The 17,123-nt window shown below is 37.5% G+C and overlaps 1 protein-coding gene across 1 annotated transcript in view; it reads right to left on the bottom strand.

Annotated features, from left to right (window-relative positions):
* The window catches only part of LOC122686232 (contactin-associated protein-like 3), a 226,773-nt gene that overhangs the window by 42,234 nt on the left and 167,416 nt on the right, over nucleotides 1–17,123 (bottom strand). The window contains exons 14-17 of the mRNA XM_043891408.1: nucleotides 14,640–14,796; nucleotides 8,395–8,522; nucleotides 964–1,134; nucleotides 53–271 (exon numbers count right to left, since the gene is read on the bottom strand). Coding sequence (XP_043747343.1) covers nucleotides 53–271; nucleotides 964–1,134; nucleotides 8,395–8,522; nucleotides 14,640–14,796 — 675 coding nt within the window. The remainder of the gene's footprint in view (nucleotides 1–52; nucleotides 272–963; nucleotides 1,135–8,394; nucleotides 8,523–14,639; nucleotides 14,797–17,123) is intronic.

Here is a 17,123-nt window from a genome sequence, read left to right as displayed (position 1 = left end):
GCGGGGTCTTTGCGCTCAGAGCCGGCAGTTAGGAGCCGCCGGCAGCACTCACCCACGAAAAGCTGGCTGTTGAGCTGCAGGCGGGCGTGCCCGGCAGCGGGCGCGGGCTGCGTCTTGCGCGGGTGCTGGCCCACTTGGAGGGACGCTTCTTTCACGTTGCGGTCTGCCCTCACGTGGTACCACCGGTTGTCATTAAAGGCAGTGGGGGACTGCACCGTGACCTCACGAGGCCCGTTCCCCACATCAAAGGAAAAGGCCACTTCTGTTGGGGCTGGAAGTAAAAATAGGAGACATGCCCGCGTTCACTTACAGGAGAGAAAATTTAGTCTTGAGTAGGTCTGAAAAAAGTACTATGACATGCTCCTCATGGAAAAAGACATGCCAGGGATGCAGACAGATGCCAGTCTGAGCTGGTTGGGGAGGGGCTGGGATGGAGCATAAACCTGTATCCTGGAGAAAGAAAAGTGAAGCTGATTTTAACGTATTTCTCCCCAGAGTTTACTGTTCATCCTGCTCAGCCCTAACAATAGAGATATTTACCTACAGAAACAAAACTACTATTTTATCTAACTTTATACATAGAAGTGATTTTATTTAAAGGTGGTTTAAACCTTTATGTAGTTTTAAAAGCACTAGGTGAATTTCAGATAGCAAGACATTAAGTTTTGTCTACATATATGTAAAGAATGTGTTTAGTCAATTAAATCACATAATGTTGTGATTTAGTAAGAAGTTATTTGACCAGTTTGGTTTAATACCCTTTTTGCACATAGAATTAAGACAACAAGGAACTGTACAGACTGTTGTGTGTTGCAGGAATCACTGTTTCACTTTCCACTTAGTGTTTAAGAAAAAACATAACTGACAAAGGAAGCATGTCAGTGTGTTAGGAGCTAGGTCACCAGCAAGGTTATTGTTAATCACTGAGTACCGCAGTGGATGTGTGCTGACTGGACAACTCACCGCGCAGCTCTAGCCTGATGAAGTCTGTGATTCCCAGGTTCTCTAAAAACACCCCTGAAGAGGCTGTGGTCTTAAAAAAGAAAGATACGTCAGCACTCAGCTCTCCTCGGAACGTGGGGAAATGAAGGTATGAAGTCTCAGTATTGAAAGAAGCTGAATTCCAAAATGAATCTGTTTTTACAAAAAGAAAATAAAAGACAATGACAACAGCAGTAAAATACAAGTAACAATTGCCTTTTATATTTCTAGCATTTTTACTGTTCAAGGCATTATTCATCCATTCAACGCATTAGTTATCCATACAAGCCTTCTTGTGGGAGGTCTTCTGAACATGTGGCCATGAGATGAATGTCTAAACAGTGATTCTTTTGAGGCTTAAGAATCTGGACATGGCTGCAAGTGAGTGGATGGATAATCACTTAGGTAAAGGCCTGTTTTTTGTTGTTGTTGTTCTTTTTTTAAACTAAATTATCACAGAGTAAAATTGACTTTTTAGGATTTTACAGTTATATAATGTTTACAGACTTTTACATTTATATGAATTTTAACACAGGCATGGATTTGTGTAACCATCAAAATCAGAATAAAGAACAGTTCCATCACCCTAAACAACTCCCTCTTGCTATTTCTTTATGGTCATACCCTCCACCCGCCCTTCAGCCTGGCAGTCATGAACTAGTCTCTGTGTTACAGTTTTACCTTTCCCAAATAAAATATAAATGGAGTCAAGCAGAATGCAACAACAAAAAGCCTCTGAGGTTCGTCTGAGATGTCGCATGTCAACATCTATTATTTTTTCACTGCTCTGTAGTATTCCATCACATGAATGTGCCATAGTTTATTTATCCATATTTAAGAACACTAAAGTTGTTTCCAAATTTGGTCAATTACAAATAGAACTGCTCTAAAAATTTCCGTGGCACAGTGGTAAAGAATCTGCCTGCCAATGCAGGAGACATAGGCTTGATCCCTGGGTCAGGAAGATCCCCTGGAGTAGGAAATGGCAGCCCACTCCAGTATTCTTGCGGGAAAGTTCCATGGACAGAGGAGCCTGGTGGTGGGCTATGTAGTCCATGGAGTTGCAAAGAGACAGACACGACCGGGCAGCTGAGCACAACCGTAAGAACACACATTTGTGAAACGCTTTTGTGTGAGCATATGTTTTCATTTCTCTAGGGTAAATTCCCAGGAGCATGATTCCTGGGTCATATGGTAAGTATATGTTTAACTTCATAAGATACTGCCAAACAGTTTTCCAGAGTGATCATACCATTTTTAATTCCCATGATCAATGTGTAACAGATATAGTTGTTTTATATCTTTACCAGCATTTTACATTGTTAGTATACATATTTTTTTATCTTAGCAATTCAAATTGATGTAAAGTAGTATTTCACTGTGGTTTTAATTTCCCTTCCCTAATAGATAATGATGTTGGGCGTCTTCTCATGTGCCTATTTGCCACCTTATGTCCTCTTTGGTGAAGAGTGTGTTCAGCTTGGGGGCAACTGACATCTTTCTTATGTTGAGTCTTCCAATCCATGAACACAATATATCTCTTCCTTTATTCAGATTTTTTGATTCTTCAGTATTTAGTCATTTATTTGGTTTACAGATTTTATACATGTTTTTGTTAAACATATACCTGAGTATTTTATGTTCTTTGGTGATACTGAAAATATATTCTCTTATAGAGAATTTGATTCCTAGTTTACATCGCTAGCATATATAACTGATTTGTCTGTTGTTGACATTGCATCTTGAGATCTTGTTGAGTTCACTTATAAGACCTAATAAGGTTTTTGTTTCTGTTTTGGGTAGTACATTCCTTGAGATTTTCTATGTAGGCAGTTGTATATGCAGGCTTCCCTGGTGGCTCAGTGGTAAAGAATCTGCCTGCAATGCAGATGTAGATTCAATCACTGAGATGGGAAGATCCCTTAGAGAAGGAAATGGCAGTCCACTCCAGTATGCTTGCTTGGAACATCCCATAGATAGAGGAAACTGGCAGGCTTCAGTTCACGGAGTCACAGAAAAGTTGGATACACCTTAGTGACTAAACAACCAACCAATCAATCAAGTGTGCATGTGCAAAGAGAGTTTTGTTTCTGGCTTTCCAGTCTTTATGCACTTATTTTCTTTCTTACATTATTGCCCTGGCTAAGACAATGATAAATATTGTTGAATAGAAGCGGTGAGATTGGCTATCCTCATCTTGTTCCCATCCTGAGGGGAAAAGCATCCAGTTTTTTACCAATAATTATGATACTTCTGCATAGATACTGTCTTATTAGGCTGAAGAATTTTCTTTTACACCTAGTTTGCTAAGAACTTCATTATAAATGCTATTATGATATAAATTATAATTTTTAATTTGGTATTTTATCAATTTAAATTATAGTGTTCATATTAATTGATACAGAAAAAGCATCTGGCATGATTTTTCTTCCTTAGACTGTTAACATGTTAGATTACATTGATCAACTTCCAAGTACTGAACCAGCCTCGCATCCTGGATAAACTGCAGATGGTAGTGATGCCTTTAAAAAAATATACACTCCTGGGTTATTTGTTACAGTTTTGTTGATATTCTTTGCATCTGGGTTAGTAATAACGTTGTTAACAGTTACCATTCTTTTACTGCCTTTGTCTAGTTTCAGTATCAGAACAACATTCTGCTTTAAATGTTGGAAAGAATTTCCTCTTCTATTTTCTGAAAGAGATTTTATAGATACGGTATTATTTCTCGAGTAGAATTCATCAGTGAATCAAGCTTGGTCTGGTTTTTTTAAGGGTTTTAATTACTAATTCAATTCCATTAACACTATTATGTCTATTCCAGTGGTCTCATTCATCTTGGGTGAGTTTTGGTTGTTAGTGGTTCTCAAGGAACTGGTCCACTTCATCTGTTTTATATGACGGATGTCATACTTGTTCAGACGTTTGTAGTGTACTTTTTTATGCTCTTGATGTTGGGGGTGTCTGTAGTGTTATCCCAACACTCAGTTCCCATATTGATAATTTTTATCTTTTTTGGGGTAGTTCTGTTAGAGGCTTAACTATTTTATCAGTATTTTAAAAGAGTATAAAAAGAATCACTTTTATTTTTTATAGATCAGTATTTATTCTGCTTCTAATTTAATTGATTTCTATTCTTGTCTTCATTAGTTCCTTCTTTCTGCTTGTTTTATGTTTATTTTTCTCTTCTATTTCTAGTTTCTTTTGGTGAAAGCTTACATTATTGAACTGAGATCTTTTTTAATAATATAAGTACTTATTTAATAATATAAGTATTTATTGCTACAAACATCCCTCTGAGCACTGCTATAACAAAATTTAATACTACAAATTTTGATATTTTGTATTTCAATTTTCATTCAGTTCAAAAATGTATTATCAGATCTACTGAGACCTTGTCCTTGACTTGGGTATTATTTAAGGATCTGAGGTTTAATTTCTAAGTGTTTGGATATTTTCTTTCTATCTTTCTTATTTATTTCTAATTTAATTTGATCGTGTCGGTGAATGCATTTTGTATGATTTAAATTATTTAATATTTGCTAAGGTTTGTTTTATGACACAGAATATGCTGTTTCTGGGTTAAAGATTCATGTGCATTTGAAAAGAATGTGTATTTTACTGTTTGTAGAGTATTCTATAAACGTCAGTTGGTTTCTGGTGTCATTCAGGTCTTCTATATCCTTGCTAATTTCCCCTCTATTAGTTCCATATATTAATGAGATAGGAGAACTAGACTCTAATTATAATTATGCATTTCTCTATTTCTCCTTTCCATCCTGTCAAATTTTGCTTTATGTATTTTGATGCTCAGTTATTTGCATACATATTTAAGATTCTTAGGTCTTCTAGTTCTTTTTTATATCTATTAATTTACTTTGCTTTCAAGTAAAAATTTTAATATAGAAACTCCAGTGTTTGTGTATATCTTTCTCCATCATTTTATTTTATTATGTCATTATATTTGAATTGAACTTCTTAAAGACAGTATACTGTTGAGTCATAACAATGTCTTTTATGAGTTTATTTAGACCACGTACATTAAATACAAATGTTGATATGTCAGTTCTTCATTTCATTGTTTTTTCCTATTTGTCCTAGTTTCGTTCTTCTGCTTCCCCCTTTCTGCTTTCTTCTGGATTATTTAAATACTTTCCTGTATTCTATTTGTATTTGTCTGTAGCAGATTTTTAATTGGTCTTTTAGGGATTACAATATATATACTTAACTTTCTCAGTCTGCTTGAAATCTATATTTTAATCACGTTAAGTGATTTGTAAAAACCTTGGAAACAATTTGATCCTCACCTACTCCTGCTGATGTTGTTGCTACTTGTATTACATCTACATAAAATAAGAGCCCCATGAAATAGTGTTGTGCTTTCAGTCCTCAGATACATTTAAAATAACTCAATATGAAAATAATCTATTAAATTACCCTGGTATTTACCATTTCTAATGCTGATTGTTTTATCCCTGAAGTTCCAAATTTCCTTCCGATACCATTTCCTGTCTAATAACTTCCTTTAGAAATTCTTTTAAAGGATGCTTTCTGGCGATGAATGCTTTTGGTTTTCTTTCATCGGAGATATTTAAAAGTTTTACCTTCATTCCTAAAGGATCTTTTTGCTGAACACAGAATTATCAATTGACAATACTTTCAAAATAGAAATATCTTGCCATTTCCTTCTGGCCTCCATATTTCTGATGAGAAACTTACTGTCATCTGAATTGGTGTTTTCCTATAGGCAATGAATCATTATTCTCTCTGGCTGCTTTCAAAAAATTCTTCTCATTGTCTTCAGTTTTCATCAGTTTGCTTACAATATGTCTAGATGTGAATTTCTTTGAGTTTATCTTGTTTCAGATTCATTCAACTTCCCAGTCTCTCCTTTATCAAACTTGGAAAGTTTTCAGCCATTATCTTTTCAAATATTTTTTCAGGACCAACACTTTTCCTCTCTTCTTCTGGAAATTCAATTACATGAATATTATATTTTTTATTATTAACCCACAGGACCCTGAGACCCTATTCATCTCTTTTAATCTTTTTTTCTTTCTCTTGCTTAGATTGGATAATCTCTATTCATCTATCTTCAAGGCCCTTGGCTGTTCCATCTCAAACCTTCTACTTAAGCCATCCAGTGCATCTTTTAGTCCATTGCCATACTTCTCAGGTCTAAAGTGTCCTTCTAGCTTCCTTTATATAGCCTATTTCTTTGTTGAAACATTCTCTTTTTCTATTTGTTTCAAAAGCATTTCTTATTATTCATTACAATTTTGTGTAATAGTTGTTCTAAAGTCTTTATCAGTTAATTTTAACCTCTGTGTTATTGGTTGTCTATTGATTACATTTTCTTATGCAAACTGATTTTTCTGGTTCTTTGTATGTTAATAATTTTGGATTATTTCTTAAATATTTACAATACTATGTTAACAAACTGGGAGTTTTGTTGAAATTCAAGGAGTATGTTGATATTTTTATTTTCCAGTCCTGTTGGCCTGGTTATGATCTGCCCACACATTTCAGCCTTCCCTCTGTGGTCCGTGGCCCCTATGGCAGTCCAGTTTTCAGAGTTTTTGCAGTACTTTTCAGATCTGCATCACCTTTGCACCACACGGTGGCCAGTCTGAGTCCTGGGTGGTAGCGTCTTCACTCATTCTCAACTTCTTGGTCTACAATTAGGACCAGTTTCAGGCACGTGAAGCTCGCAGGTGAACACAGGACTTCATAAACAACTGAAAACATCACTTTCTTGAACTCTTTCCTCTCTGTGCACTTCCAATACTTTCCAGTTCCCTGGGGCTCTCTTCATTCACAGCCAGAAAACCAGGGCTCTATTTAGCCTGCTTTATTGTGCTTTCCTATTTACTTCTGTTCCTGTAGCTACATCCATTGTCAAGTGACGGGGGAACAGAGAAGGAAAACATGTAACATGAGTCTGCCACTGTTGGGGCGTCAGGGCTGTCCCGTCAGAGCTCCGTCTCATGCATGCTCCTGAGCAGTTTCTGCCACTGTTGCCATGGGGTTGCCCGGGAACTGGAACCTCAGAAAACAGAGATAAGGGTGAGAGGGATGAGATTCCTGTGCTTACTGACAGGAGCTCCTTGTCCCCTCCTCCAGTCAGGACCAGAGACTTCCCCTGGAACTCTCTCCCTTTGTGATCCCATGGCTAAGAGACGCTGGAGGAAAGCGCGTGGTGAATTCTGCTTTCTGTTCCCCGCTACTGCTTGCTTTCCGGCGTCCTGAGATAACTGCTGCGTGAATCCTGTCTGTGCAGGATTTAAAGCCACGAGATAACGGGCAAAGATCACCAGTGGAGGACAGACAGGAAAGAGGGCAGACGATAGAGCCTTGGGGAGCCCCAACACTATCCCACTGGCAAGAGAAAAAGGATAGGGAAAGAAGGGAAAAAACAGAATTTTGTGGTATGCTGGCTACCAAGTAAAGAAAGTGACTCAAAGAACAGGGGGTCATGGGGGAATTCCAAAGCTGCTGACAGGTCAATTCAAATATTTATCAGAGAATAAGAATTGGACTTAGCAATATCACGTTCTCATTCGTGACCTAGAAAACCCAGCTTCTGAGGAGTAATGAAGGAGAATATGTCTTACATTCAAGAAAGACTAGAAGCAGGGAAATTAAAAATAGAACTCATTTTATTTCAGTTATTTGGGGGCAGTGAAGGATGTGAAAGAAATTAAGGTGCAGTTGGAGGGGTAAGTGGAGTTAAGAGCATCAAGACTTCCAGTGTAAATATTAAGAACTACCAGAAGGCATTAATGCATAGATACACTTGATGGATTCTGTCCTCTCATTTTCTCATTATTTCACCAATTTCAGGCATTTCAGCCCTCAGCAAAATGTCTTACACTTAGTAGGTACATATTGGATGTTTGCTGAACAAGTTACATGCTATTTCAAATGATTCCATGAGTGTTTCAGCAGAGTCTGATGTAGATTCTATATGCGTGCCTGTGTACCAGGTCACCTCAATCATGTCTGACTCTTTGCGACCCTATGGACTGTAGGCCGCCAGGCTCCTCTGCCCATGGGATTAAAATCCTCCAGGTAAGAGTACTGGAGTGGATTGCCATGCCCTTTTCCAGGGGGTCTTTCCAACTCAAGGATCGAGCCCGCGTCTCTTACGTCTCCTGCATTGGCCGGTGGGTTCTTTACCACCAGCGCCACCTGGGAAGCCCTAAATGCTATATAAAAAACACATAATCCAGAGGTAGTACTTTTTCCTCAATTATATTAGCAACATACACTTATTTTATAGGTTAATACGTTCCTAACGAAGTACAGATTATCAGTGTAGACAGTGATTCTATGAACCCAGGCAGTTAGAGTTCTCATAAAACGCGGAAGTGCATCGGCGAGGGTCAGGCGGCTCCTCTCGCGGCTACTCACTGTCCCCGGAGCAGAGCAGAGGGCCCAGGGCGTAAGCCGCTCCAGGCTGTGGCCGCCCTCCGCCGCTCATCGCAACCTGAGTGACCGGCAGGTGCCTCTTGTGGGAAAGGACTACTGTGCTGCTGGTCCTAGAAAACAGACACGACCACCTTAACATCACTTTAATAGTGCACAGAAAAGAAAAAGCATTTTATTGCAGTTCAAGGGGTATTAAGCTAAATTTGTAAACATGTAACAGGAGGGAAATCAAACAGCTCATCCGAACACTTACAAACATACTAGTGTACTGAATGAGGTCGTCTGAGGACAGAGACCTTTGTTCATCTACAGGGCCATAGAGAAGAAAGCAGGCAGGTCCAAAATTGTGGTCATAGGAACAGACATGAAATTACATTTCAATGCAATTAAGCAGCTTATTGCTGTTTGCAATTCAGCCAGTGCGTCATACTGGAATGTAAAATTTACAGACGCAAGAGCAGTCTGCCTTGATTTAAAAAAGAAAAAAAAAGCAAAAGACAAAAACCAAAACCATCTGACTAACAAGAAATAGGTTTTCAATTTTTGGACCTTGTTTGTTTTTACTAAAAGTTTCAGAAATTCCTACTGTGGTTATGTGGCATTTCCTTATTTGTTGAAACCTTAAATTTAAAAACAAATCAAAACAAAATACTGATTCAAAACCATGATGAAGATATGATACAATGTATTCTTTAAATTAATAAATGGGCTAATGCACGAGAAAGTGTTTTGCCAATGATTTTCACCATCCATTCATTCAACAAACACTACACATCCTCTATTAGTCCCGCCCTGTGTGTTGGGGAAGTGAACAGAAAATCCATTGTCAATGTCCCCCAGAAACCTAGTGGATGTTATAAATAATAGAAATAACAATGCTATCATCATGTAAGTGACTATTTGGGGACATATTAAAATTCATCATGTAAGTGACTATTTGGGGACATATTAAAATTCATCATGTAAGTGACTATTTGGGGACATATTAAAATTCACCATGTAAGTGACTATTTGGGGACATATTAAAATCTATGTTTCAATACAATGTAATGACTGGAACAAAAGCCAGAGGACGTGGTTAGTAGCTGTTTCTGCCAACGTCCTCTCTGGGCAAAGTAGAAGGATTTCTGTCAGCTGTTCATACTTTTCATTGTATACTTCAATTACATATGTACTCCTAATTTATGGACAAATACTGGTTTGTCTATTGTTCTGTGTAGAACCTAGCAAGTTTTCATTTTTAACAGTTACAAAATCACTAGTCACTCATATATATATATATATATATATATAGTAATTGTTCCAAATTATATATGTATTTATATAAGTTGAAGAATTATCAAAAATAGTGCAGATCACCTTACAGCTTTGCTGCAAAAAAAAAAAAAAAATCTTCCTAACTTAATAGTTAATCATTCCAGTGCTGTTAGGCATCAAAATATTCTTTTAAGTTGGAAAATTTTAAATTATTAAGATTTTTATTTTATTTAAAAATTTGACCACAGTGACTGGCAGTGCATGTGGTAAGATCTGAAAAATAGGGACTAAACACCCTAAAATTGAGAAACAAATATTAAAAATCAAATTGCTTCCAAAAATCAGACTGAATTAAGCCCCATGGTTTTATCTGGGGAAGCCCCTGTGACTGCTACCGACAGAAGCACACAGGCTTCACCCTAAACACAAAACCCCCGGCTTTGCTGGGATCACAAGCTAGAAGGTGCCACTGAATTACAGGGCGATCAGGATGGAAAGTTATTTTGTTATAAACACAGGAACAGCACACCAAATTAATTCCTGGTATTAAATATCAGTAAGCATTACAAATAAGTATTTTAATTCCTATGACTGCTATTTTGGCAGATATCTTAGAGGGAAAATGTAAGTGTACTAGTTCTTCACTGAGAAACTTCAAACTTTAAAAAATCATATGCAAATAGTATGCATTAAGGTAGATAATATCATTAAGTACCTTCCTGAATCTGAGAAAATTTTAAACAATTCTTACTTCAAAATTCTTTTTTAGTATAGATCATTCCCAGTTGCCCATGCTTTATGCAAAATATTGTAACCCGTGGTCAGCAGCTCATGCTCACGCTCAGCCGCCCGCTGGGCTCCACTCGGCAACACTATGGTCACCGGACTCACTCAGAGCTGCCTAACTTACGATTACATCTCACTTTTCTTGCTTTTCAGTTTTTCCCCAAATTTGTAAAGATTGCATTTCTAGGCATAAAAATTTCTCACAACAGTTTTAAACATTCAGTAAGAAAATTTCCAAATTCATTTTTTTCAGAGAGTCTAATGCTTTAGAAATTCTTACTGTTTCTTGTTTGTCATTAGATATTTTTGAGGCATAATAGAGCTTTAAGAAGGCTGAGTTGTTGGGAAAGTTGCAGGGGAGAAATACTGTGTCAACTTTAAGTGTTACAGTCACTGGGGAGAAAGAGGGGCTGGTGACAGCATAGTTTTCATCATCCAGAATCACATACTTGGCAAGTTCCACGCTCTTCATCGGGTTTGCTGTCCTACTGGCTCACCCTTTTGGTAAAGTCATGCTGTGTTAATTACTGAGGGATCACTAAGACTTCCTCATGTCTGGTAGGGCTGGTCTCCCCACCTTGCTTTCATCTTCATAGTCGTCTTAGCTATTTATGCACCATTCTTTCCCCAAATAAGTTTTACAACCATTTTGTCACTACTTAAAAATCATAAACAAATGTCTAGCATTTGTTTGGAATTAAATGGAATCAAGAAATTTATTTGGAGGAGAGATGCTTAGATTTCCTATTCATGGCAGTGGTATGATGTCTCCATTTATTTAGGTCTTCTTGATTTTCATAATAAAGTTTTATAAAGTCTTTTTTAATCAAAGTCTTGCATATTTTTGCTACCTTTATTTCAAGAGTCATTACTATTTTGTTGCTTTTGCAACTGGTTTTTATAGGACTTTCTCATAATAACACATTCTTGATAAGAATTCAGTTATTCTACGATTCAGTAAGTAGTCTTACTAAGCTCTCATTAATTTCAATAATATTTCTGTTTGTTCTCCTAGGTTTTCTTTGATGACAACCGTATTTTCTATGAGTAATATAATCTTTATTTCCTTGTTTCCAGTCTTTCCAATTGCCATTTTGAATTAACTCACATATTTTTTTAGCTTTCTATTATTCATTTCTAACCTAATTGCATTGCTATCAGAGAAACTGTCCATAGGATAACAACTACACTAAAAGTTTTTGAGTTTTGCTTTATGGAACATTGGGAAAATCAGTTTGCAGAAATGCACCATATGTGCTTGAGAAAATTATGTGTTCTATAATTTTATGTTCCCAACAAATCAAGCTGTTAATTTGAAAATATTCTACGTTCTTACTAATTTTTGTTCATTTGATTACCAATTACAAACAGATATTCTTATCATGGTTGATTTGTGAATTTCTTCTTTCAGTTCTGTCAAAGTTATTTCTATACATATTTCTAGTCATTTTTATTGGAAGCATACATGTTTAGGATTGTTAATTTTCTCTGGTGAAATTAAGAAGTATCATTACATAGTAAGAGTGATCTTAGTCCACCTAAAAAACCTTTAAAATTTACTGACTTGGTGATATTTAGCTGGTAATTCCTTGCTTTCAATATTTCCACTTATACAAACAAGATGTAATATGAGATCTGGATCTAAATGGTTATTTTTGTCACTTTCGTTGTGCAGGATTGTTCACACATTTTTGTCTCGGACTTGTTGCTTTCTCTTCTTTTTCAATCTCATGTTCTATCTTCTTTCGAATTAACTAAGTTTTTAAAATCCCATTTTTTTCTTTCTTCCCTCTGCTGAATTGAAATAATTCTTTAAGGGTTACATAAATTTCAATATATACACTTTAAGCAATTTAATTCTAATAAATATTTACAAAACAAGTTTAAACTTCAACAATATTTTTATTTCTAAGCAGTCTTTTAGTTCCTTTGTAAACCACAATCATCTTTGTTAATAGGATCTGACTGCTTTCTTATGTTTCAACTTCACACATACATATGTTATCAGTACATGCTTTCCACCTCTATGTTTATAATTTTTTTCCTCAATATTTCTTCCTGCTTCTGAAACCTTCCTTGTAATATCACTTTCTTTCATTCTGAAAACCATTCTTAAAAATCCCTTTTGTGAAAAAAAAAAAAAATCCCTTTTGTGTAATTTCATCTTAAAAGCTGTAGGGGGAGAAGTTCAGAGTTCTACACTAAGTTGTTTTGTCCAAAATAGTCCTGGTTACATAAGGGTATTTTTTTTTTTTTAAGTCTTAATTTCAAAAAATAGCAGAAACAGGATCATGAAGTTTTAAAATGCTTAGGTGTGGTAACATTGCAATACTTAATGGATTGACGAGTTGCTGGTATAATCAGTCAACTTAGAGACCATCACAATGAAGCAAATGGTCTCATGTGTTAATGTTAACACTGTCAAAGACTCGACCAAAAAAACTTTGTCTAAGGTTTGCTGTGTTTACTGAGAAAACAAATTCTTCCTAGCAACTGTTTAAATAAATCTCACAGATGCTACAGACCTTTTTAGTGGCCTGTGATTAAAAAAATATGGCTTGCTTTAAAAAAAAAAAATCCCTTTTATGGAGTCTGCTGCTGGTAAATTTCTCCAGTGCTGTTTGTCTAGATCTTAATTTTATAGCACTTCTTAAAACATCAGCTTGGTAAACACTGGGAGTTTGACAGGCATTTCACTTCTGCCCTCTAAGGGGCATGCTCCACCTCTGTGGGCTGGGCTCTGGGCTGGTCAGGGAAGGTCAGCTCTCTGGCTGTCTGTCCTTTCAGAGTCTTCCTTTCCTTTCTCCTCCTTTAAACATTCTCTCAGTGTTCTTTGATTTCACCATTGATGTCTAGATATGGATTTACTTTTATTTATTTACTTTTAGCTTGGTGTTTTAATATTTCCTCAATCTGGAAATTTCTCAGCTGTTTGAGTACTGCCTCTTTTTAGTTATTATATCTCAAATCTTTTCTTCTGAAACTTTAATCACACACATGTTCGATCTTCTTCACATGACTCTTCAATGTCGCCACTTTCCTAGGTCCCATTTTGTTTTTCTCCATTCATTTTGTGTGTCGTTTAATTTACACACCTTTTCCACTAATATCTGATCCAAAAGTTTTAAACTGAGTAATACTGTCATTATTAATGACAATGTATTCATTTCTAATATGTATTGATATATATGCCAATACGTTCATTTCTAAGCATCTATTTGGTTCTTTTGCAAATCACAGTCTTCTTTGTTAACAGGAAGATTCTCACGTTTCAGTTCTAGTTCTGGTTTTTGAGCAGCTCACATGTTTATTTTATCTTGTGTTTTTAGCATGTCCTTGATCTGAGATGTTTGGGCGTTGGCTCTACTCTTTGGGGTCTCTTCTGCCTCTCGGTCGTGTCCTCTGGCACTGTATAACCCTGGATTGTGAGTCCACGTTTGGCAGCGTTTTGTCATGGGAATCCTGTGAGACCTGTGTGCAGCGGACGGCGCGTCTCCAGGGAGAATATCACGTAACCTTAGGACGAGCCACTGGTGCTGCCAACCTGTGGCCATGTTAACCAACTTAAGGACCGTCCAAGTCATGTCAGTTTGGGCACCAAATCTGTGTGAGAGCAGGTCTGTAGACATGCGTTTTCAGGGAGAATTTTTTTTCTACTCAGAGTGCTCACTAGAAGATCTGTCCTCATTCACTTTTTGGGGTTTGTAGCCTTCTGAGACCTTCGGCTGCATGGAGAATTTTGTGTTCTCTGTATTCTCTTTCATGGACTCAAGGCCTTGTCTGGTTTCCCCTATGTGGCCATTCGAGAAATCAGCTGGAAGTTTAGGAAGGTCAGTAAATAATCCCAGGTGAGTCATGGGGTGGTCATCTTATTAACCGAATTAACTTTAAGAAGTCTTATATTTCACTTTTAGTGAATGGGAAACATTCATTCCTATTTTGTCTTAGTAGAAAAATAGAACAGACATGCTTAGTTATTCACCAGTAAACAAAAATAGCTACCTAACATTTTAGGCTTTTGATTAATGACACTATATACACATCACAGCTTATACTTTTAAGTTGCTAGGGCATACTTCAATTTATTCTCTTTATTGTACTGTCATTTCCAATGTCTGCCTAAGGTACATAGTTTAAGCAACAAAAAAATTACAGTTTGCACAGGGAAATTATATGGAAATCACCATTCATTCCGGTCAGCATCACAGTTGCAGTAATATTGAGAATCAATGCAGTTGCCCTCTAATCCACAAGTACATTTGTGAGCATCAGGCTGAGAACCTCCCCAGTAAGTGTGTGTTTCATTGGTTCTTCCAACCCACCAGCTCACTGGGGTTCCATCTGAAAGACAAGCATGAGAAAGGTGACACCTACTTTGCCCCCCACTACCTGCCTCCCCAAAATAGTTCCTTTGCTCCTCTTTATTTAAAGCATAGAGAGACTTTTAGAAGTATATTTTATATTTTAATTCTGCAATAGGATCATTTTTAGGAGGACTCCCAACTATTTAAAAATATATACTTTAATGTCAAGTCATATCATTAACCATTTTTTTTTCTTTTATCAGAAAATGAGCAAATTGTCCCTAACTCATTCAAGCATGATGTTTACATATTTCTCTTGAGGACTCCAATTACATCATTTCTGCAGAAATAATGTTCAAGAAAGATTTTTCATCAAAATAGAAACCAGAGTAATTTATACATTGAATCTAAAATCCGTTTGAGATGCTATTAATAAAATGCCATTAAAATGTTTCATGTTATGCAAAATATAAAATTCTTTCACTTTATGTATTAGCTAAAAACACTGGCACTTCCTAACATATCTTTAAAGTTTCTTAGGGATACGTACTTATACTAAATGGGTTACTCTGTTTGGAAACTAAAGAAATGGCACTAGTCAGCCTTCTTCATGCCTGGAGTGAGTCTTCGGTTTGGACAAATCCGAGACAACTACAGAGTGGATCTTCAGCAAAACCCACACCCCAGTGCAATGCGTAAGTGACAGGAGCAGAGGCTGCCTCAGCTCTGCAAGACTGCTTATTTACGCTGCAGACGCTGCCGAAGCCCCAGTGTGGGGTTACAGAGCACGCGGAGGAGGATGTTCAGTGAAGGTGGCGCGCACAGCAAGGTGGAGAGGAAACGGTCCCTGGTAAACACAGATTCAGGGCGGCGGGGAGCAGGGAACGGAAGGGACGTTAAATCTGTACAAGTTGTCCCCACCAGGCCCCCACCAAGAATCTGTAGCAGCTTCTTCCTAACTCACAATCGCCACTGCTCATTATGGCTCCCTATTCAATAAGACTTTTGCTTCTGCTGACAACCTCCCAGCTTGTAAACACACAGACTGCACTCATTACCACGCGCTGCAGGCCCAGTGGGTGCGATGTGAGCCAAGAAATCAATATCAACCATCATTTTTTAAAATGTGTTGAAAACATCTCTAGGAGGTGGAAGATCTTTTCAGCTTAATATTTAATAAATATTTAATAGGTATTTTTCAAAATTCCACCTTAAAAATGTAATTATTCAACATCTTCTCTCAATGATTGAAGAGCAAAGAAATCATTATATGCAAATGCACAACTGTGTTTACATTTTTCTCTCTAAAATGAGAACCATTAAGGGTTCTTAAAGGAACAAAATGTATGTGGCTCTATTCAAAATTCCTTTGAGTAACCCAGAGAATTTGCATAGGAAAGCATTAGGAATAACATGAAGAAGTATTAGAGGCTGAAATGAAAAGGAACAGGAAAGATATCAATGACCAGGGTTCACAGCTCCACTTTCTCAATTATTCTAGCCCGTGGGTCACTGTCCTCACCAGCCACTGCGACCATCCTCAATGACCTTAAGCATTCACGGTACGGTGATGGAATGGTTTCCTAAAGTCAACACAGTCACACAACTTCCTCTTTAGCCACCTGTAATCATATCCCTGAAACTATCTGTAACACAGAGACCTTAAAGATGCTGAAGGAAAAATGTTCTAGGATCTGAGCGAGATCCTAGGCCCACTGCTCCTCCCCAGCCCTCTTGGAAATCAAAACCAATACGAGGGCCGCTGCTCTGGGAACCAGGCTTGTTACAGCTCCTCTCGATTACCACCGCCACTCGGGCTCCTGATAACTTCTGAGAACATGAGAGTGGAAAATTCTTGAGATAAGGCTGAATTCTGACTGACGGTCCCCAATCTGTTCTATAAAATTCCTAAGCAACTTGCTTCCCATTGCAGTCCCCTTGTGCTGTTTTCACATTGCAGCCATCTAATGAGGGACCCAGGTTCAGTGTAAAGAATCTGCTTGCAACGCAGGAGATGCGGGTTTGACCCCTGGGTTGGGAAGATCTCCTGGGGAAGGAAATGGTAACCCACTCCAGTCTTCCTGCCTGGGAAATCCCATGGACAGCGGAGCCTGGGAGCTACAGTCTGTGGGGTTGCAAAGAGTCAGACAAGACTTGGCAACTAAAACAGCAGCAACGAGGGACCCGGGCTTTGTTGTTTTCACTCCTTCCACACAAGTGTAACATCAAAGCTCTGCTTGCTCATTTGTGTCTATTGATAATACCGAGCAAATTAGTGCGAACTTTTAAGGTGTATCAGGCTACACTATTTACCTGCCTCATCTCAACCTTAATTAAGCACATCTGGAAATATGTAGGTCTGCA

This window comes from Cervus elaphus, chromosome 29 (assembly GCF_910594005.1).
Source record: "Cervus elaphus chromosome 29, mCerEla1.1, whole genome shotgun sequence".
NCBI classification, from domain to species: domain Eukaryota; kingdom Metazoa; phylum Chordata; class Mammalia; order Artiodactyla; family Cervidae; genus Cervus; species Cervus elaphus.
This window is presented reverse-complemented; position numbering and strand designations above follow the sequence as displayed.